Raw genomic sequence first — 22988 nt, forward strand, 5'->3', positions numbered from 1 at the left:
CCTACCCCTTATTCTTAAACTGTGGCCTCTGGTTCTGGACTCATCCATCAGCGGGAACATGCTTCCTGCCTCCAGCGTGTCCAATCTCTTAATAATCTTATATGTTTCAATACGATCCCCTCTCAGCCTTCTAAATTCCAGAGTATACAAGCCCAGTCGCTCCAATCTTTTGACATATGACAGTCCCGCCATCCCGGGAATAACCTTGTGAACCTACGCTGCACTCCCTCAATAGCAAGAATGTCCATCCTCAAATTTGGAGACCAAAACTGCACACAGTGCTCCAGGTATGGTCTCACCACATGATCGATTACTCTCATCATCTTATACACCTCTGTCAGGTCACCTCTCATCTTCCATCGCTCCAAGGAGAAAAGGCCGAGCTCACTCAACCTATTCTCATAAGACATGCTCCCCAATCCAGGCAACATCCTTGTAAATCTGTGCACCCTTTCTATAGTTTCCACATCCTTCCTGTAGTGAGGTGACCAGAACTGAGCACAGTACTCCAAGTGGGGCCGGACCAGGGTCCTATATAGCTGCAACATTACCTCTCAGCTCTTAAACTCAGTCCCATGGTTGATAAAGGCCAATGTACTGTATGCCTTCTTAACCACAGAGTCAACTTGTGCAGCAGTTTTGAGTGTCCTATGGACTCAGACTACATGAGTCAACATGGTTAATAGCCATCCAGAATTAGATTAGATCTGAAGTCAAAACTACAAAAATATTGCATTACATTACAAAGTATATTGCAAAAACATTACATTGGTGAGACCCATTGTAGATTGGGGGACTGCTTCACCGAACAACTCCTCTCTATCTGCCAAAAGTGAAACTTCCTGATGGCCAGATATTTAAATTCCTGTTCATTCTGACACATTGGTTCATGGCAACATCTTGTGCCCAGAAGAGGCCATCTCAAGGTGGAGGAGCAACACCTGATGTCCTGTCTGGGTAGCCTCCAACCTGATGGCATGAACATCAATTTCTCCTTCCAGTAAGAAGTTTTCTCCCTCCCCCTCCACCCCTCCTCTCTTTTGTTCCCTACACTGGCCTCCTCACCTGCCCATTCCCCCCCCCACCGGCTCCCCTCTCCCTTCCCTTTTTTCTGTGGTTCACTTTCCTCTCCTATTAGATTCCTTCCTCTCCAGCCCTTTATCTTTCCCACCCACTGGGCTTCATCCATTAGCTTCCAGCTATCATCCTTCCCATCTCCCCACCTTCTCATTCTGGCAGCTCTCCCCTTCCCTTCCAGCCCTGAAGAAGGGTTTTGGCCCAAAAGTATCAACTCTTTATTCATTTTCATAGATGCTGCCTGTTCTACTGAGTTCCCCCAGCATTTTGTGTGTGTTGTTTAAATATACATTTGTTAATATTAAATGCACTCCCTCTATCTTGCTGATAAATAATTAATGTTGATCCTGAATCTCTCAGTTTCACTTACACATTGACCTCCTGAGTCTCAGATAAAAATATGTTTGCTCTTAACTTCAGTAACTCACAATCCACTGTAAAGAGACATACCTGTAACCAGGGGCTACTGAAACTGCGGGCAATTCCTGCAACCATCTCTATCAGCCAGAGAAATTGTTTATCTTCGTAATCAAATCGTCTTCCAAAGGTGATGGAACAGATGATGTTTGACGTTGCACCTCGCAGGAGAAAGTTTGGGTTGAAAGGTTCACCTGGTCGAGTTAAAGAGGCCATTTAGAAAATCACAGGGCATTAAAGTGAAATTTTGGGGCAGGTCTAAATGCTCTTTGGACGTTAAACACAAGAGATTCTGCAGATCCTGGAAATCCAGAGCAACAGACACAAAATGCTGGAGGAGCTCAGCAGGTCAGGTAGCAGCTATGCAAATAAATAATCGGTTGACGTTTTGGGTCAAAAGCCCTTCATCAGGACTGGGAAGGAAGAGGGAAGAAGCCAGAATAAGGAGCTGGGGTGGGGGAGACAGGAGGGGAAGGAGGGCAAGCCAGAAGGTGATAGGCAAAACCAGCTGGGTGGGGTTGGGGGGGGGTGGTTGAAATAAGAACCAAGCACTGGCGAAGAAGTAATCTGTAAGGAGAGGAGTGGACCATAGGAGAAAGGGATGGAGGGGGCCACCAGGGAGAGGTGAGAGGCAGGTTGAAGGGAGAATAACCTTTGACACCTTCTTATTCTTGCGTCTCCCCCTTCCTTTCCAGTCCTGATGAGCAGTCTCAGCCAGAAACGCCGACTGTTTATTCCTCTCCACAGATGCTGCCTCATCCGCTGAGTTCCTCCAGCATTTTGTGTGTGGTGTTATAGATATTTAATACATCGCTGTTCAAAAGAAATCAATTAGTTATTTGATACAGCTTTGGTGAGGCCTCATTTTGAGTATTGGGAGCAGTTTTGGGCCGCTTTCCTATGAAAGCATATGCAGACATTGGAGAGGATCCTATCGTACGAAAGCTGTTTACTGCCTCTGAAACTGTACCCATTGGGATTCAGAAGAACCGGGGTGACCTCATTGAAACCTATGGAATGTTGAAAAGCCTCGAGAGAGTGGATGGGGAGAGGATGTTTCCTGTGGTGGGGAGTCGGGGCAAGAGTCTGGGACCAGAGGACACAACCTCAGAATTCAGGGGCATCTTGTTAGAACAGAGATGAGAAGGAATTTTTTTTTGCCAGAGGGTGGTGAGTCTGTGGAATTCGTTGCCACAGGCGGCTGTGGAGGCCAGGTAATTGGGTATATTTAAGACAAAGGTGGATAGATTCTTGATTAGTCAGGGCATGAAGGAGTACGGGGAGAAGGCAGGTTCTCTAATGCTGTAGTGACAAACCTTTCTTATCCCTGAAGCTTGTGACCAGAAACTGGGCTTCCTCCTGAATCCTCTCCTCAATGCTCTTTTTCCCCATTCCAAAATTCCTCAAGGTGCTGAGAGTGAATCTCCGAAGCTGCTTCCATCTCTCGCCACTGCTGAAGTTAATTCCTGCAAGAGAGACCTCAGGTTAACGTCCCTTGGGACGAGGTTGTCTATATTCTGGTGATCAGTTTCTTAACCTACTTAACCAGTTTCCCGATTTATTCTTTACCCTTCTACACAACTGCCGAGATGTTCTAAGCTCCTCATCCCAGTGCTTGTTCTTCTAGGTAGGAATTGCTACTATAGAATTCCACAGTTAAATCAGCTGATGTTCCTGGTCACCAAACACAGTCCAAGGTTTCCCTGATTAGATATCACAAGACGAATAAAAAGGAACCGTAAAAGAATTGGAGAGGTTCACAAGAATTATCTCAGAAGTTAAAGGGTTAATGTACGAAGAGCATTTGATAACTCTAGCACTGTACTTGCTGGATGGACTCAGGAATTTTAGGGTTAATGTTTGAGGTGCATTTGATAACCCTGAGCCTGAACTTGTTGGAGTTTAGAAGAATGAAGCGGGGGGTGGTTCTCATTGAAACCAGGCCTAGAAGGGAAGTGGAGAAGATTTATCTATTTATTTATTGAAATACGATGCAGAATAGGCCCTTCCAGCCACATCACCCAGCAATCCCCCGATTTAACCCTAGCCTAATCACAGGGCAATTTACAACGACCAATTAACCTACCAACTCAAGACCATCTTTGGACTGTGTGATGAAACAGGAGCACCTGGGGAAAACGTACGCAGTCATGGGGAGAACATACAAACTCCTTACAGTTAGTGATGTGAGTTGAAGCCGGATCGCTGGTGCTATGAAGCATTGTGCTAACAACTACACTATCATGCCGCCCATGGTAATGACGTTGCCTACATTGGGGGAGTCTAGGTCCAGAGGTCACAGCCTCAGAATGGAAGAACGTCCCTTAGAACAGAGATGATGAGCAATTTCTTTAGCCAGAGAGGGGCGAATCTGTGGAATTTGTTGCCACAGACAATTATATATTTAAAGGTACCAGTCCAGGTAAAATGGAGCAGATTAGAAGATTTAACGTGTGGCTCAAATCATGGTGTAGGTTAGAGGGGCATAGGTTTAGACCATAAGACCATAAGACAAAGGAGCAGAAGTCGGCTATTCGGCCCATCAAGTCTGCTCCACCATTTTATCATGAGCTGATCCATTCGCCCATTTAGTCCCACTCCCCCGCCTTCTCACCATAACCTTTGATGCCCTGGCTACTCAGATACCTATCAATCTCTTCCTTAAATACACCCAATGATCCGCTGGGCAGTCTTCACCACACGCTGGAGTGCTTTTTCTTTTAAGAGGCAACTAAAATTTATGATAACAATGGAGCAGTTGATATCATTTACTTCAACTTTCAGAAGGCTTTTGACAAGGTACTTGATGAGAGGTTAATAATCAAATTACAGGAAGTAGGAATTCAGGGTAAGGTGTGTGAATGAGTGCAGAAAAGGAGGAGTTGTGGTGAGAGGATCATTTTCACACCTAGATGTTAAAAGTGGGGTTCAGCAGGGATCAGTTTTGGAGCTGCTACTGACTTAATTTGTATTAAAGATTTGGATAAGCACATAACAAATAAACTAATAGAGTTTGCAGATAACATAAAATGAGGGAGATGGACTGATAACATTCAGGCAGCAGAATCAACACAGTTCGATCTGAACAAAATCCAGATTTGGGCAGATAAATGGCAGATGAAATTTAATGTAAGTACATGTAAAATATTACATATAGGAAGTAGAAATATTAGATATAAATATACAGTGGGGGTTCTTGAGTTAGAAAGTGCACTGTTTGAGATCATGATGGTAGACTCATCATGATCTAGACAATGCACAGAAGCGATTAGGAAGGCTAAGAGACTGTTGGGTATATAATGCGCTCAGTGGGGTTTGCGTCTAGAAATGTTCTCCTTAAGCTATATAATGTGTTTGTGAGGCCACACCTTGAGTGCTGCATACAGTCTTGGTCTCCCTAATTTGTGAGGGATGTAAAGCGACCGGAGATAGTTCAGAGAAGGACGATGAGACTCATTCCAGCTCTTCAGGGTATGAGCTCTTCAGAAAGATTGAAAGAATTAAATCTTTTTCGTCTCAGTAGACGTAGAATGAGAGGGGACATGACAGAAGTGTTCATTATCATTAAGATTATGAGTAAGGTGGACAGCAGTCCTGCTGCTACTTCAAAATTAACCATCAATGAGGACACAGGGTAACAGGTGGAGACTGGTTAAACGGAGATTTCAGACTAACATCAGGAAACATTTCTTTACACAGCGAGTTGTGGACACATGGAACAAACTACCTAGTAGTAGTTGAGAGTAGTACCTTAGAGACTTCCAAATTTAAACTCAGTGGTTATTTCAGCACAATATGTGAATAGGAATTTGGCAAGCTTTGTTGGGCCAAATGGCCTGTTATTGTCAAGAACTTTCTAAAGTTCTACAGCAGAGGTTAATACATTCTTGGTTAGTCAGGGCACCAAAGGTTATGGCGAGAAGGCAAGAGAATGTGGTTCAGAGGGATAATACATCTGTCATGATGGAATGACAAAGCAGACTCGATGGGCTGAACAGCCTGATTCTGCTCCTATGTCTTATAGTCTCATTGAAACCTACCGAATATCGAAAGGCCTAGACTGTGTTGACACGAAGAGGATGTTACCTATACTGGGAGAGTTTCGGATATGATACAGTTGCCTCATCAAATAGATGCCAGCTTGGTAGAATGTGTAACGTGATTTCTGGGTCACTGGAGGAAATGTTGTGAGTAAGGTTAAGGTCAATTTCATAACTGCCCGCAGTGTGACTCCTGCTCTGGACTGCTGTCACAAAACAACAAATTTCACAACGCTTGTCAGCGACATTAAACCCGATCCTGATCCTGTTAGAATCGTTATTGGGAATGGAGATTGTATCAAGGGCTTAGTTGGTGACAGTTTGGTTTTGTAGAGTGATCCAACTTCACTGAATGAAGTGGAGCTGATTTCCTCAGCCTAGATTCCAGGATTATCCTAAGGTTATATAGGTTGGAAGCCCATCTTATCCGTGCTGACTCAACAAGTTGCCTAGCCAAGGAAGTGGGAATGAAAGGGTTAGGGGAGCATTTGATGGCTCTGGGCCTGTCCTCATTAGAATGAAGGGGGAATCTCATTGAAACCTGTCGAATATTGAAAGGCCAAGTCAGCGTGGATGTGGAGAGGATGTTTCCTATGGTTGGAGAGTCTAGAACCAGAGGATACAGCCTTAGAATAGATGGACGTAATTTAGAACAGAGATGAGGAGGATTTTCTTTAGCCAGAGGGTGGTGAATCTGTGCAATTTACTGTCACTGGTGGCTGTGGAGACCAACTCCTTGGGTATATTTAAATCAGCCATGATGGAATGGTGGAGCAGACTTGTTGAGCCAAATGGCCCAATTCTGCTCCCATGCCTTATAGTCTAATTATGGGACAGCACAGTAGCATAGTGGTTAGCACAACACTTTAGAGTAGAGGCAACCCAGACTGGATTCCAGCCACCGCATGTAAGGAGTTTATACATTCTCTCCATGACTGTGTGGGTTTCCTACGGGTGCACTAGTTTCCTTTCCAAGTCCAAAGACACAGAGTCCATGAATGCCACAGAAATCAGCAGAAACCACAATGGAGCTTCTCTTCTGCCAAATGAACACTGGGGGGCAGCACTGACCCAGCCTGGTAACCGCTCCAAACTGCCCCCCTCTCCCCCACCCAGCTCAACGCCTCTCCAGCCTGGTATAACCACTCCAAGCTGCCCCCTCCCTCTCCCCCACACCAGTTCAATGGCTCTCCAGCCTGGTAACTGCTCCAAACTGCCCCCCCCTTCCTCCCCCACCCCCAGCTCAACGCCTCTCCAGCCTGGTAGCCGCTCCAAACTGCCCCCCTCTCCCTCCACCCCCCACCCCCAGCTCAACGCCTCTCCAGCATGGTAACCACTCCAAACTGCCCCCCTCTCCTCCCCCCCCAACCATCTCAACACCTCTCCAGCCTGGTAACCGCTGCAAACTGCCCCCCTCTCCTCCACCCTCCACAGCTCAACGCCTCTCCAGCATGGTAACTGCTTCAAACTGCCCCACTTCCCCCCCCCCACCTCTAACGCCTCTCTGCGAGCAGCTGTAAAGCAGGTAACACCGCAGTCTGAGGCCTAGTCCTCACTATGACCGGGGCCAAGCAGCTGCTCGGCCGTCTGTCCCTGCCGTCTCCCAATAAATCAGTGAATTGGACTTGCAGCATTTCACATGAACAATGTCCAAAAGGGTCTTGTGATCACTGTACACCCCCTTCACTCACCAGCTCCTCCAAAGCCTCTCTGATGCAAGCAGCATCACAATCTGCAGCAAGTCCAGCTCCTTCAGTGTCTCCACCAACCAGCAAGTCACTGATGGGGCAGACCTGCAGCACTAATTTCTTAATGTCCAGCAGGATCTTGCAGTTATAAAAAATACATTTAAAATGGACAGTAGTTGAAGATTTAACATTGTCACAGCTTCAACCAGCTAAAGCCTATTGCTGGCGAGGTGAGTGGTGTGAGGTTTATACTTTTGCTGAAGCAAGTGAGGGAAGGGGCTTTGAGGTTTTAATATTTTCCTGCCTTTTGTTCTTTGGGATTTTTTTCTGTTTTGTGGATGTCTGTGAAGAGAAAGAGTTTCAGGTTGTATACTGTATACATTCTCTGATATTAAACTGAAACTTTGAACCACTAAAGTCACACACTGCCCTTACTTAAATACTGTAGAGCAGTACAGCATGTATACAGGCCATTTGGCCCAAACAGTCCATGCTGACCACATTGTCCACACAGATAGTCCCAATTTCTTGTGTTTGACCCATGTTCCCTGGCACCAAACTCCGTGTATCTATCCAAGTGTTTCTTAGATGATACTACTGTACCTGCCTCGACTATATCCACTGGGAACTCATTCCACACACTCTGCATGAAGAGGTTGCTCTTAGAACCTTTTTAAATTTCTCTCTCCTCTCCCTTCTCACCCTAAACCTTTAACCCACATTTTTTGGCTCCCCTAACCTGGAGAAAAGTATTTTACCATCCACTCTTTATGCCTCTCACAATTTTGAACATTTTGTTTTCTGTTCCATAGGGTCTCCTCTCATTCTCCAGTGCTCCAAAGAATAAAACCTAGCCTGGTTACTCTCTCCCCCTACTCAAGCCCTCTAGTCCTGGACATATCCCATAACGATTCTCTACACTCTTTCCAGTTGAAACATGTCTTTGCAAGAACAAGGTGACCAAAACTATACACTGTCCTCCAAGTGTGGCCACACTAACAACTTATACATCTGTGATATAATATCTATTGTTTCAAATTTTGTAAAATACTGGATGAAAATCTAAACAGTTCGAAGTGACGCTTTAACTCTTTGTGAGCTCGCAGCATGTAAAGTGCCTGTACAAGTTAAACACTGTAGGTTTGTTAATGTCAAATTTTAGCTGATAGTGGCTGGATTCTTTCCTGGCCTCAGGCACCAACACATGAGAACAAGAGACCAAAGAGTTCATCTATCTCTGTGTGTCTCAAAGCTTGTGAAACTCTGATCAAAACCATGCTGATTTAGTGGCATGAGAATAAACAACTGAAGAGTTTGTCTATCTCTGTGCCTCTCTCTACACTTGTGGAACCTCTATTTATTGGGAGACCTTTCCCTCAGTTAGTGGGACTTCAGCTAGACCAAGGAAATTGCAATCGGGTGGTTTCACAAGTTCGAATTCGGATTCTCCCAACAACAGCGACAATCAAGTGGTGACTAAGAATCGTGAGCCCTGAAATCTTTGTGGAAGTCTGCAACTTATTACATAGTATTTCAAGTGGTTTATTTGTGCTTTCTATTTTATGATAACATATTAAGCTTAGGTTACTTCGTTGTGCTTGTATGCTCATTACCACATCTCCTAGGCACTTGAATTGTTTTGGGTCTTATGGGTCTGATCAACCCAGTCCTTTACAATATCCCAACTCCTACAATTACCTGACTGATGAAGGCCAGTGTGTGAGCCTTAGGACTCACTCCACCGGGTTCAGGAATAGACATCAAAGTTGCTGGTGAACGCAGCAGGCCAGGCAGCATCTCTAGGAAGAGGTACAGTCGACGTTTCAGGCCGAGACCCTTCGTCAGGACTAATTGAAAGAAGAGCTAGTAAGAGATTTGAGAGGGGGAGGGGGAGATCCAAAATGATAGGAGGAGATAGGAGGAGACAGGAGGGGGAGGGATGGAGCCAGGAGCTGGACAGGTGATTGGCAAAAGGGATACGAGAGGATCATAGGACAGGAGGTCTGAGGAGAAAGACGGGGGGGCGGGGGGAATCAGAGGATGGGCAAGGGGTATTCAGAAGGACAGAGGGGGAAAAAGGAGTGTGAGAGAAAGAAAGGGTCTCGGCCTGAAACGTCGACTGTACCTCTTCCTAGAGATGCTGCCTGGCCTGCTGCGTTCACCAGCAACTTTGATGTGTGTTGCTTGAATTTCCAGCATCTGCAGAATTCCTGTTGTTTCAGGAATAGGTATTACTCCTTAAAAATCAGGCTGACATGTATGTACTTTGATAATAAGTTTACTTTGATCTTTGAATTTGGGGCAGCACTAGACACAACTACTGCAAATACTGTGAGATGTTGTTGAAGAAACTGCACCAAGTGAATCCTCGATTTCTTCACTTACTGGCCTCAGTCCAGAATCAGTTTGAAATTTGAACTTTTTTCACTAACCTGTCCCTCTGTTATGCAGCTTTCAATGAACTGTGACTTGTACCCCTAGATAGTCAGGAGAAAATCTGCAGACCTGCAAATCCAGAACAACACACACACACAAAATGCTGAGGGAACTCAGCAGGTCAGGCAGCATCTATGGAAAGGAATAAATAGTGGACATTTTGGGCCGAGACCCTTTATCAGGATTCTTTGTACTCCTAGGGCACATTTTGCTGGTGTCTAGTTTTGTTGTTCTGCTGAACATTGTGGGCATGTTATGCTGCAGTCAGAATGTGTGGCAACACTCAGGTTGTCCCCAGCCCATCTTTGGGCATATTGGCTGTTAACACCAATTAAGCATTTTACGGTATGTTTCAATGTTCACGCGGTGAATCTGAATCTGAGGTCCTTCTGTTCCACCACACTCCCTAGTGTCCTTCTATTCATTGCACAGATCCTTGGATATATATCAGTATTCCTTCATCAACATCATCATTATGTGACATGTTATGTGATATAGGCCAGGGGTCCCCAACCTTTTTTGCACTGCGGACCGGTTTCATATTGACAATATTCTTGCGGACCAGCCCGGCCGACTGCGGGGGCGGGGGTGGGGGCGTGGGTAGGTTTGGCAACGGACAAGAGTAGCAGTCAAATACGTTGGGTTTACCCCAAAAAAGACTACAATGACCATGAAGCCCTGCGCGGGCATCAGTGCGCATGTGTGACTTGCGCATGCGTGCACGTGCCGATTATTTTTCTACAAATCGTTTTTGGCGATTCTGTTCGCGGGGGGGGGGGGTAATCACGACCAGAATATCAGTGATAAGTGGCTAATACACTCAATTTCATTTCTAAAAGGGTTTATCTAACAAATTTAATATTAAACATACAGCACATATTTTCCTCGCATGAATATAGCGAAAAGTCAATTATCAGGGGAGAACAGGGAAGCTTGAAGTAAGTGTTGCACTTCTGGAAGTGGCAGAAGCAGGTTCGATATTATCACTTAAAGTTAAATTGGATAGCTATATGGACAGGAAAGGAACGGAGGGTTGTAGGCTGAGTGCAGGTCGGTGGGACGAGGTGAGAGTAGCGTTCGGCACGAACTAGAAGAGCAGAGATGGCCTGCTTCCGTGCTGTAATTGTTATATGGTTATATAAGCCAATAGCATCATAACATTTTAAGTAACGTTTGGATATTGAACACAGCGCATATTTCCCCCTATGAACATATAAAATCATTGCAACGCACCAATATCGCTGAATCAGTGGGAGCCCTGGGCTCAAGACGGTCCTATCGAGGGGTGATGGGCGACAGCGATACTCGAATGGGGTTCCTTATGTCCAGTCTATTCCGCAATTTAGTTTCCGTTACATTCACTGCAGAGATATGTTGGAAATGCAAGCAACGTTTTCGGTGCTTCCGTGTCTATCTCAGGATATTTAGCCTTGACTTTGATCCAGGATGCCGGCAGAGATGTTATGTCAAACAGACTTTTCAGCCCGCCGTCATTTGCAAGCTCGAGGAGTTGATCTCCTTCCCGCGCTGACATGGACACGTAATGACCTCGCGTGCATAATGGCTCAACATTGGGCGTGACAGGGAATGAGGAAAGGTGCAGCTGATTCATATCGCCAAATCATATTGTTTCCTCGCGGCCCGGCAGGGAATGAGGAAAGGTGCCGCCCATGACAGGGAATGACGAAAGGTGCAGCTGACTCATATCGCCAAATCTATATCGTTTCCTCGCGGCCCGGTAGTGCATGCTCTGTGGCCCGGTACCAGTCCGCGGCCCGGTGGTTGGGGACCGCTGATATAGGCAATCGTGGTCCCTTGACCGTAAGCGTTTTGGAAATTTTTTCTGCAGAACTGGTTGTTATTACCTTCTTCTGGGCATTGTCTTCAGAAAATGGGTGACCCCAACCATGATCAATATTCTTTGGAGATTGTCTGCCTGGTGTCAGTGATCGCATAACCAGGACTTGTGATATGCACCAGCTGCGCATACGACCATCCACCACCTGCTCCCATGGCTCTCATCCCTTACACCTCCTTTGGTAGAGAGGTATCTCAACCGCGATACCCATGTTCATTGTCACGTTCTAAATCCTGGAACACTCTTCTCAGGCAGCATCGTGGAAGTAACATCAGTGTACAGGATACTCAGCGCTATCTTCTCAATGGCTTGGGTTTCCACCAGGTGCTCTGGTTTTCTCCCACAGTCTGAAGACATATGGGGTAGGAGGTTAGCAGAACAGAGGGAGCTGAGAATTCATCTAAAATGGTGGCAAATGTAGAGAGGGTTGTAAAGAAAGCTTTTGGCATATTAGCCCTCATAAATCAAAGTACTGAGTGCAGGAGATGGGATGTCGTGTTGAAGTTGAATAAGATGCTGCTGAGGCATAATTTGGAGTACTGTGTACAGTTTTTGTCATCTACCTATAGGAAAGATGGAAATACGATTGAACAAGTATAGAGAAAATTTACAAGGATGTTGCCAGAACTGGAGAACCCAAGTTATATGGAAAGATTCAATAGGTTAGGATTTATTCTTTGAAATGTAGAAGATTAAGAGGAGATTTAATAGAAGTATAGACAATTATGAAGGGTATAGACACAAAAACTCTAAGTGGACTTTTTCCACTGAACTTCGGTGGGACTACAATCATTGCTTAAGGGTGAAAGGTGAAAAGTTTAAGGGAAACATGAGGGGAAACTTCTTCACCCAGAGTCAGAAGAGCATGGTATGAGCTGCCAGCACAAGTGGTGCACACAAGCTCAATTTGAGTGTTTAAAAGAACTTTGGATAGGTACATGTGTGGTTGGGGTACTGAGGGCTACGGTCCAGGTACAAGTGCGAATAGGCAGTTTAAGCAACATACATCAAAGTTGCTGGTGAACGCAGCAGGCCAGGCAGCATCTATAGGAAGAGGTGCAGTCGACGTTTCAGGCCGAGACCCTTCGTCAGGACTAACTGAAGGAAGAGTGAGTAAGGGATTTGAAAGCTGGAGGGGGAGGGGGAGATGCAAAATGATAGGAGAAGACAGGAGGGGGAGGGATAGAGCCGAGAGCTGGACAGGTGATAGGCAAAGGGGGTACGAGAGGATCATGGGACAGGAGGCCTAGGGAGAAAGACGGGGGGGGGTGACCCAGAGGATGGGCAAGAGGTATATTCAGAGGGACAGAGGAAGAAAAAGGAGAGTGAGAGAAAGAATGTGTGCATAAAAATGAGTAACAGCTGGGGTACGAGGGGGAGGTGGGGCCTAGCGGAAGTTAGAGAAGTCAATGTTCATGCCATCAGGTTGGAGGCTACCCAGACGGAATATAAGGTGTTGTTCCTCCAACCTGAGTGTGGCTTCATCTTTACAGTAGAGGAGGCCGTGGATAGACATGTCAGAATGGGAATGGGATGTGGAATTAAAATGTGTGGCCACTGGGAGATCCTGCTTTCTCTGGCGGACAGAGCGTAGATGTTCAGCAAAGCGGTCTCCCAGTCTGCGCGTGGACTAGAAGGGTCAAAGGGCCTGTTTTGTGCTGTACATTTCTACGACCCTATTAATTGGTCATTGTAAATTGTCCTGTGATTAGCCCAGTATCGGGGCTGTGCGGCTCCTTGAGCCCGAAGACCCTGTTCCGCACTGTTATTTCTAAATAACAAATTAAAATTGTAACTAAGAACAACCAGCAAGTGCCATCTCTTTCAGCAGCATTAACAACCCTAAATGTAAAAATAACAGAAATATTCAGATTTCAAGAGATCAGAAGCAGCAACAAAATAACTTGAGTTAAATTAAAAATTCTCTTACCATAGCCGTCAGAGATTTTTTCCAAGACGGGTAAGAGATATCGGCCGCTGAAGTCACGCCCATGGCCAATAAGGGCCTCTCTTATAGCCTCGGTACCACACACCACCACCGCAGGGAAGCTGCTGAACCAGAAGATGAACACGGGGCCATACTGTTCACTCAGCTGTGGTGATACAATGAATGTATATTGTTTTTTAACATGCTATACTCCATACGATGTTCGACAATCAATTTAGCTGGAGGAGAGTTAAGACCCATAACAATTTTCCTTTCAGAGACCAAACGGCTTGAGGCACAGAACTCTATCTGTCAATAGGGAGCGGATGACGAGTTTGTAAAACTGGCCAGAGAAAAGTATGTTGGGAATGGTGAGGGTGGAGTGTCCTGGGACGGGTGTGGGACAGGTGGCAGAGAAGGAGTGCCAGGAGCAGGGGGTGGCGTGGGTGTAGACGCATCCAGCCTTGAGACCCCAGGCAAGGCGATCTGGTTCCAAACAATCGTTTTACTGATTATTATAGAATGTTTCTCTGGTGCTTCCCAATCCCTCCCCTCTTCCCAACTGCAACTCCCCTTTCCCACTCCCAGTCCACAATAAAGACCTATATCAGAACAAGGTTACATCACTCACATATGTCATGAAATTTCTTCTCTTTTTGCGGCAGCAATACAGTGCAATATGTAAAATCACTGCAGTACTGTGCAAAAGTCTTACGGACCCTAGCCATGCATATGTGTCTAAATATTAATGTTTCGATGTACATGTGTTGAATAAGTTCATATGAAATCTGACCAACGCAGTACAAGGATGTGCTGGGGGCCGATCGCAACTGTCACCATGCTTCTGGCGCCAACATAGCACGCCCACAACTTACTAACCCGTACGCCTTTGGAATGTGTGGGAGGGAAATGGAACACCCGGAGGAAACTCACACGGTCTCGGAGAGAATGAACAAATGGCTGGAGGAAATCAGTAGGTCAGGTAGTATCTGTGAAGCAAATGGACAGTCCACATGAAGGTTCTCGATTTGAAACATTCACCGTCCAGTTCCCTCCGCAGACACTCTGTGACCCACTGAGATCCTCTAGATACAAGCATCTGCAAGCTCTTGTATCTCAAAGTGATGCAGAGCTACCCAATGAACTACTGGAACTATCAGAACTGATGACCAAACTTCTGTGTCTCTCAGAGGAGACATTAACATCCTCAAAAATTGATAGCTCAAGAAGGCAGCATCCGTCATTAAGGACCCACACAATACTGGACACACCCTCTTCTCATTCCTTCATCATGGGCGCTAGGCTTCCCACCCCTCAAAAGTTGATACCCTAGATGCTGGCATCCATCATGAAGGACTCTTGCCATCTGGGACACGCCCTCTTCTTATTTCTCCATTATGGGTACTAGCCTTCCCACCTTGGAGGACATCTTCAAAAGTCAAAACCTCAAGAAGGCGGTGTCTATCATTAAAGACCCCCTTCTCATTACCACCATCAGGGATGAGGTACAGGAATCCACCATCAGATTTCTGTACTGTCCAAGAACATCATCTCACTATTCCGCTTTGCCACTGTTTCTTTTTTTGGCACTCAATCCCTCCACTAGCCTGCAGGTCACTCTTGAGGAAGGTGTAGCACCTACTTATCCACCCCCGGCCCCCGCAATCAGGGTCACAGAAGCCATGGCACCGGCTGGTGGAAGGTCTTCTAAGCCCAATCTGTGACCACTGTCACCAGGCAGACAACCAGACAATTTCTGAAGGGTATTGATAAAGACTTGGGGGAAGAGAAGAAATCACCCTTCTTGTAAAGACATTGCCCAGTAGAAGGCAATGGCGAACAGCTTCTGTAGAAAAATTTGCCAACAACAATCATGGTCATGGAGACGACCATGATCATCCACGTCCTACAACACAGCACAAAATGAATGAGTGAGCAATTTTTATTTCTTACACTGTACCACTGCCACAACAAATTTCATGGCATATGTCAGTGATAATAAAAACTGGTACTGATGGTCAGTTCCAGAATTTATAGCCTGAACGTCTGAAAACAAGTCTTCGCAGTCTGACTACTTGCCGGTGCACGCAGGGTGACCATGAGTATAAAAATCATAGAGCAATATAGTGCAGTATGGTGCCCACCCTGATGGTCTCAATTTCCTGCATTTGGCACAAGCTCTACCCCTCCATGTATCTACCCAACTGCTTCTCAAATTGTACCTGTTTCAACCACTTCCTCTGGCAGCTTGTTCCCTTCACTCACCACCCTCTGCTCCTTCAATTGAATGGCTAGAGCAATGGGCTAGAAATTCATTGGGGTTTCCAAAGTTCAAAGTACATTTATCATCAAAGTATGTGTACATTATGCAATTTTGAGGTTCATTTCCTTATAAATATAAAGGCATCCGTTAATCTTGCAAGACCATGGATCTGTGCTTGGAAAGTCTTCACTTTTTCTCCAGGACGCAGGCCTGGGCAAGGTTGTATGGAAGACTGGCAGTTGCCCATGCTGCAAGTCTCCCCTCTCCATGCCACCGATGTTGTCCAAGGGAAGGGTATTAGGACCCATACAGCTTGGCACCAGTGTCGTCGCAGAGCACTTTGTGATTTAGTCCCTTGCTCAAAGACACAACACGTTGCCTCGGCTGGGTCTCGAACTCACGACCTTCAGGTCGCTAGTCGAACGCCTTAACCACTTGGCCACGTGCCCACACATGCAGCCATAAAACAAAAGAAACCCAGTTTAAAAAATCCAACAAACACATGCAGAGAGGGGTAAAGAAAATCAAATCGTGCAAACAAGAAAAACAAGCAAGCAGCACTCAGAACTAAAGTGAGTCCATAAACACGAAACCCAGAGCAGGCCTACAGCCTCAGTTCAGCGCATAGTGTAGTAAAGGTCTCAGAGCCTGCAGGCAGGAAGCCCAGAGCCGGCCCACAGCCTCAACTCAGTGCAGCAGAGAGTGGAGCAAACGTTGCGGAACTGCGAGCTGAACCGGCCCGACTCTTGCCTTCGGTCCCGACACCCTGTCTTTTCAATCCATCTGGCCTGGCATTTAAATCATCCAAACATCAAGCGTTCTTCGCACAAGGACCCAGGCCCTAACACAGCGATACAGTCGGAGTCTGGACATCACCGCCATGTTTCAGGCCGAACCTGACCTTTCCTGACTCTGACTTTTCTCTCTGCTCCGCTTGGTCCAACTCAGTCTCCTACTCCGTCTCAAACATGCCTCAGTCTCGCTCTGACCACTTCTGCTCGAATGCCCTCGACTTCACTCACACCTGCACGCCTCAACCCTCTAGAGTGAAGAACAAACCAGTGTATTGGACGATTTAAACATCCAAATGGGTTCAGAAGGCAGGGTGTTGAGACCAGAGATGTGGCTCGGGCTGAATGTACACACTGCTCCGTTATGTTTACTCGGCTCTGCACTGAGCTGAGGCTGAGGCTGAGGCCTGCTCCAGGCTTCATGTCTTCACTCTGAATGCTAATTGCTGACTTTTATTATTTGCATGATTTGTGGTTTTTTTACCTCTCTGCGTATTGGGTGTTGGACCATCTTTTTTAATAGGTACTTTCGGGATATATTTGTTTTGTGACTGTCTGTTACAGATGAATCTCAAGGTCGTATAACGTATACATACTTTGATAATAATTATACTTTGAACTTTTTTGGGGATAATTTTCCTTTGGACAGCACGCTATTTGGTGTAACACTGTTATAACATCAGCGACCTGAGTTCTGTTCCCGTGCTGTCCAGTACGTCAAACTTACCTTTACTCAGACCATTTCACCAAGTAATCCAGACCTCAGACCATTGTTTATTGTAAAAAAGTAAATTTTACTCTCTTCAGCATGAGTTATACAGTAACAGCACATTGAAATGTTAACCAAGATGCCCTTCTAAGCTATAAACATAAGAAAGTCTGCAAACATTGGAAACCCAGAGCAACATGCACAAAAGGAGGAGAAGATGGCGACACGACGGCAGTGCACGCGGCCTCTCTGGTGATGAATATCTGTTATCTGTCAAGTAGGGGACCATGCACAATTCTGATTTGATGGAGACGGATGTGAGAGTATGGAGGAACATCTGGAAAACTTCTGAAATGCCCGCTTCGCTGCCGCTGCTACTGTGTGGTAACCGGAATCTCCGGAGCAGAAGGCCCCGAATCCTTGGCTTTGCTTGTTTCAGTGGCTGGAATGAGGTCGCAGGCGCTCAGCAGAAGATGGCACTCAGGAGGCTGTATCGGAGGGGCTGGTTGGAGGCTCAAAATTTTCGGACAGAGGGACTTAGTGTCGGCTGCCTCCAAGGCATCGGCAAGATGTCGGTGCCTGGAGGTTTATGGCAGGGAGTTTCTCCCTTTTGCCGCCTACTATCGGGGACTTGGGAGTCGATCAACTCAGGAGCTTTGAGACTTTTTTTTTACTGTGCCCATGGTTTGTTCTTCATCAAATTATGGTACAGGTTTCCCCCGCCATCCAAAGGTAGAGCGTTCCTATGAAACAGTTCGTAAGCCAGAATGTCGTAAAGTGAAGAAGCAATTACCATTAATTTATATGGAAAATATTTTTGAGCAGACCCAAAAATAATCTACCAAATCATGCCAAATAACACATAAAACCTAAAATAACAGTAACATATAGTAAAAACAGGAATGATACAATGAATACACAGCCTATATAAAGTAGAAATACTTTTCCACAATCATTGCCGCACTGTTCTCTGTAGCGAAAATCTCACGCAAGCGCTCTCGGCAGAAACACGGTGCAAGCACCATTGGCAAAAAGCACTCTCTCCAGTAACCTTTAAGCTATGAAGCTGCCAAATCATACCAAATAACACCTAAAAATACACAACCTATATAAAGTAGAAATAATGTATGTACAGTGTAGTATCACTTACGGGAATCAGGAAGACATCAAGCACACAGATGATGGTGTGTTAGGCTGAGTCGTCGGAGGTTGGGGTGTTGCAGTGCCCCCACCCTTCAGGCAGCGAACTGATGCCGATCTACGAAGAATGCAGGGATACGGCGGTGGCTGGAACGCACCCAGCACATCTTTAAGAAAAAAGCCGAAACAAACAAGCTAATTAATTAGGTGCCGCCTGGCACGTAAATGTTGGCCCAGATCAGAGGCGACGCAATTGGCAATCACCTCTGATCTGGGCCGACATTTACATGCCGGGCAGTACCTAATTAATTAGCTTGTTTATTTTGGCTTTTTTTCTTCAAAGTGCGCTGGGTGCTTCCCGGCTACTGCTGCATTCTCCGCAGCAATGTATCAGTTTGCGGCCTGGGGGTTGGGATGGTGGGACACTGGGGTGTCATCTCATTGTCGTCTGTGTCCATCAGGGCAGGCAGGTCATCTTCTACTATGTCTGCCTGCCTCGATGTCAAAGGTCAAGGTTCGTCGTCTGCTGTGGCTGATGTGGAAGGCTTGAAAAACGACAGTATGCTTGACTGCTTAGCCTCGCGCATTTTTCTATCATACAGTTCTTTGTAAGCACTCAAACCATCCTGCAAATATACCCTAAACCAACGTACCCTTTCAAAATTAAAGTCGTACTTTATCAATGCAGCGAAAATCTCACGCAGTTGCTTCATGTTCAGTTTTTGGACGACTTCACTTTCGGTCCATTCGCTACTGTATTCGGTTTTGATTGTTATTCTTTCCTCTTCCAAATGTATCAGCTCTTCATCTATCAGTTCTTGGTCATGAGATGCCAAAACCTCTTCAACATCATCTTCGTCAACTTCCACAAGCCAAACTCACTTTGTCCTTGCTTCGTTCACCACGATCAAAATGCTTAATTATGTCTAGTTTTATGCTAAGTGTAACACCCTTACGAGCTCTTTCAGGCTTTTCCGATACCTTAGAACTCATCTTGGTAACGGCTGCTCGCAGGCACGTGTTTAAGCAATGCCGGCGAGAATGCCGTTCCGAATCCGGGGGGGGGAGCGGCTGCTCGGGGCGCGCGCTGACTTTTTTGCGCACTGCTTTTTCCATGTGCTGCTTTTTTTCATAACAGTGAAAACACCTTCTGTTAGCGAAAACAGGTAACTAATGTAGGTCTTTCATAACAGCGAGGTTTCATAAAGCAAAGGTTCGAAAAGCGGGGACACCTGTATTGCTTTGCACTGCTGTAACTATATGTTATAATTATGTGGTTCTGTCAGTGTTAGTCTTTGGTTTGTCCTGTTTTCTGTGATATCACACTGGAGAAACATTGTATCATTTCTTAATGCATGTATGCATTTCTAAATGACAATAAAAGAGGACTGAATGTCTCATAATCTAAAAAAAAATGATGGAGGAATTCAACAGGTCAGGCAATATTTATGTCCTGGGTCGAAACATCAACTCTTTCTTTCATTCCACAGATGCTGCCTGACCTGCTGAGTTAGTTCCACCAGCATTTTGTGTGTGTTGCTCTTCTAAGCCAGTCTCATTAGTGGCACAGTAGTGTAGCAGTTAGCACGCAACTATTACAATGCCAGCGGCCCAGGTTCAATTCTCATTTGTATCTTCTCCCCATAACCGTGTGGGTTTCGTCCCATGTTCCAAAGAATATGTGGGTTGCGTTCATTAGTCACAGGATAGTGCAGATTCACTGGGCTGGGAGGACCTGTTGCTGTGCTGTATCTCAAAACAAATAATATTCTTTTCTCACTGCCCCCATCAGGCAGAGGTATAGGTGCGAGTTCTGAGCTCCCACCAGCTTCAGGAACAGTTACTACCCCTTAATCATCAGGCTCTTGAATCAAAGGGGATAACTACACTCACTTGCCCCATCATTGAGATGCTCCCACAACCAATGATCTCACTCTAAGGACTCTTTATCTCATGTTCTCGTTATTTATTGCCATTTATTTATATTTGCACAGTTTGTTGTCTGATCCTGTTATAGTTACAATCCCAGAGGCTTGCTGAGTATGCCTGCATGAAAATGAATCTCAGGGTTGTACAATATATGCAGACATATATGCACTTTGATAATAAATTTACTTTGAACTTTAAAGTCTCCTGCACCTCAGAATCAGGTTTATTCTGACTGGCACATGTTGTGAAATTTGTCGTTTAGCGGCTGCAGTCCAGTGCATTAAAATTTCTATAAATTACAGAAAACCATAAGTATATTACATATTATTATATATTATCGATTATATATAAATATTATATGTAATGTTGAACCAATAGGTTGGCACAGTAGCAAGTGGTCAACACAATGCTCTACAGGATAGGTGACCCGGGTTCAATTCCCGCCACTGCCTGTAAGGAGTTTGTACATTCTCCCCGTCACCGCGTGGGTTTCCTCCAAGTGATTAGGATTAGGCTCGGATTAAATTCCTCCGGGTGTTCCGGTTTCCTCCCACCGTCCAGACCTGCTGGTTGGTAGGTTAATTGGTCATTGTAAATCGTGCCTTCGGGTTGTCAGAAGATTGCTGGGCAGGCGGCCCCAGGGGCTATATGGGCTTATTCCACGCTGCATCTTAATCAATCTTAATTAAATAATACATATATGGTAGCGTGGGGTGGGAGGGATTGGTCGACAGCCCACCCCAGGCTTTCCTAGTGGCCAACACTATTTACTGTTCTTGTTTCAAAATACTTTCGTGGCATTACAGTAGGGGGTCGCACTGACTGTAACCGGGGTATGTAATAATGACCTCCCCCGTCTGTATATGACTGGGGGGGGGTTCTGCCTGGGTCATTGCGGTAGGTGTTTTTTCGTGCTTGTCTCAATAAAAACGGCTGTTGAGTTAAAGGAGCTTTTCTCGTCTGTCATCATAGAACGAATGCTCGCCAACATTACACTAAAATATCTAAATAAATAAATCAATAGTGCAGAAAGACAGCTAATAATGAGGAACTGTTCGGAAATCTGATGGCGGAGGGGAAAGAAACTTCCTAACACATTTCGGGTGTCTTTCCGGACCTACTGGCAGTCTTCTTCTTACCGTGTCCACGGACAGTGTACACATGGCCCAGCCAGAACTGGACACATTTTTACGCCTTGTCGTTGAATTCGGCAAGATCTGCAACAGTACAGGATTCCTCTGGCCATGGGCATTGCAGGAGATGTTGCATAGTTTGTGGCTCAGTTCCACATTCACAAGCTGTCGGGCTGGTTGTATATCCCCATTTGCTCAGTGACACCTTTGAATGACCTACACCAGTCCTAAATCTGTTGAGGCACTTCCAGGTTGCCCAGTTGCAATGAGCTCCTGGGGGAAGGCTTTCACCTGGTGGAATTTCCATCACTGGGGGTTGTTTGAGACTGGCGAGCCGGTCTTTCCACAAGGTGATGCGGGCTTCAGACGGGGTTGATTGTAATGGAACAACACTGTTCATGAAGCTCTTCCTTGACTTCAGGCTGCTGGGTGTAGATGTATGACCATGTAGAGGGTGCCTCCCATCTGGTGTTTGACAGAGTCATCCTTCTTTCTGGCTACGGTTCTTCTTATATCAGGGGGAGTGATACCTGTCAGGATATATGGGCTGTTGGTGTTTGTTGGTTTCAAACAACCTGTGATAAGTCGGCAGCTTGCATTCAGAACGGCATCCATCTTCTTAGCATGAACAGATCTTCCCCATGCAGGGCAGGCTTATTCGGCAGTGGAATAGCAAAGAACAAGTTCGAAATGTTTTCGAGCTTGCTCCCCATTTTGTGTTAGCGAGCTTATTCAGGATGTTGTTTCGTGCGCTCACTTTTGCCTTTGTCTTATTGATGTGGTTCTTGAAAGTGAGGCACCTGTCAACGATGACTCCTAAGTAGACAGGGTGCTCGCAATGTGTCACTGTTGCTCCACACCGGGTCACTTTAGGCTGTCGTTTGGCTTCACGGTTCCTGAGGTGGAATGCTCAAACTTGCATCTTTGATGGGTTTGCGCGGAGGTGGTTTTCTTTATAGTCGGATGTTAGTCCCTCCAGGGCCTCAGAAAGCGTTTTCTCCACGGTGTTAAAACCAGTGCTCTGGGCAGTGATGCGTAAGTCATCAGCATATATAAAACGGCGTGTGACAGCATCTATAGGTTGGCCATTCGTGTAGATGTTGTTCAGCAGCGGTGAAAACACACTTCCCTGAGGAAGACCATTTTTCTGAACACGCCGCCTGCTGCGCTTCCATATAACCATATAACAATTACCCACCTAGTTCAACGTAGAACCGGCGATTCTGAAGCATGCTTTCTCACAACTCTGTTAAGTGAATATCTTTTCTCATCTCTAGGATCTTGCAGAGGAGACGTCTATGGTTCACTGTATCGTAAGCTGCTGACAAGTCTACAGAAACAACCTGTTACCAGCCCTTGCTCAAAACCATCTTCGATAGATTGTGTGAGGTTGAGCAGTTGGCTTGTTGTTGATCTGCCGGGGCGGAAACCGGCTTGCCCTGGAATGACCTTCTCATCTACAGTTGGTGCTATCCTATTGTGTATCGGGCGTTCAAACCGCTTACTGGTGTGGCAAAGCAGTGAGACGGGCCGAAAACTCTTAGGATCTGAGGGATCTTTTCCGGGCTTTAATAGTGCTA

At 45.8% G+C, this 22988-nt stretch overlaps 1 protein-coding gene across 1 annotated transcript in view; it reads right to left on the bottom strand.

Annotated features, from left to right (window-relative positions):
• LOC134354587 (cytochrome P450 2C23-like) overlaps positions 1 to 22988 on the bottom strand; it is a 39723-nt gene that overhangs the window by 15948 nt on the left and 787 nt on the right. The window contains exons 2-4 of the mRNA XM_063063554.1: positions 13447 to 13609; positions 2811 to 2960; positions 1528 to 1688 (exon numbers count right to left, since the gene is read on the bottom strand). Coding sequence (XP_062919624.1) covers positions 1528 to 1688; positions 2811 to 2960; positions 13447 to 13609 — 474 coding nt within the window. The remainder of the gene's footprint in view (positions 1 to 1527; positions 1689 to 2810; positions 2961 to 13446; positions 13610 to 22988) is intronic.

Source organism: Mobula hypostoma, chromosome 12 (assembly GCF_963921235.1).
Source record: "Mobula hypostoma chromosome 12, sMobHyp1.1, whole genome shotgun sequence".
NCBI classification, from domain to species: Eukaryota; Metazoa; Chordata; class Chondrichthyes; order Myliobatiformes; family Myliobatidae; genus Mobula; species Mobula hypostoma.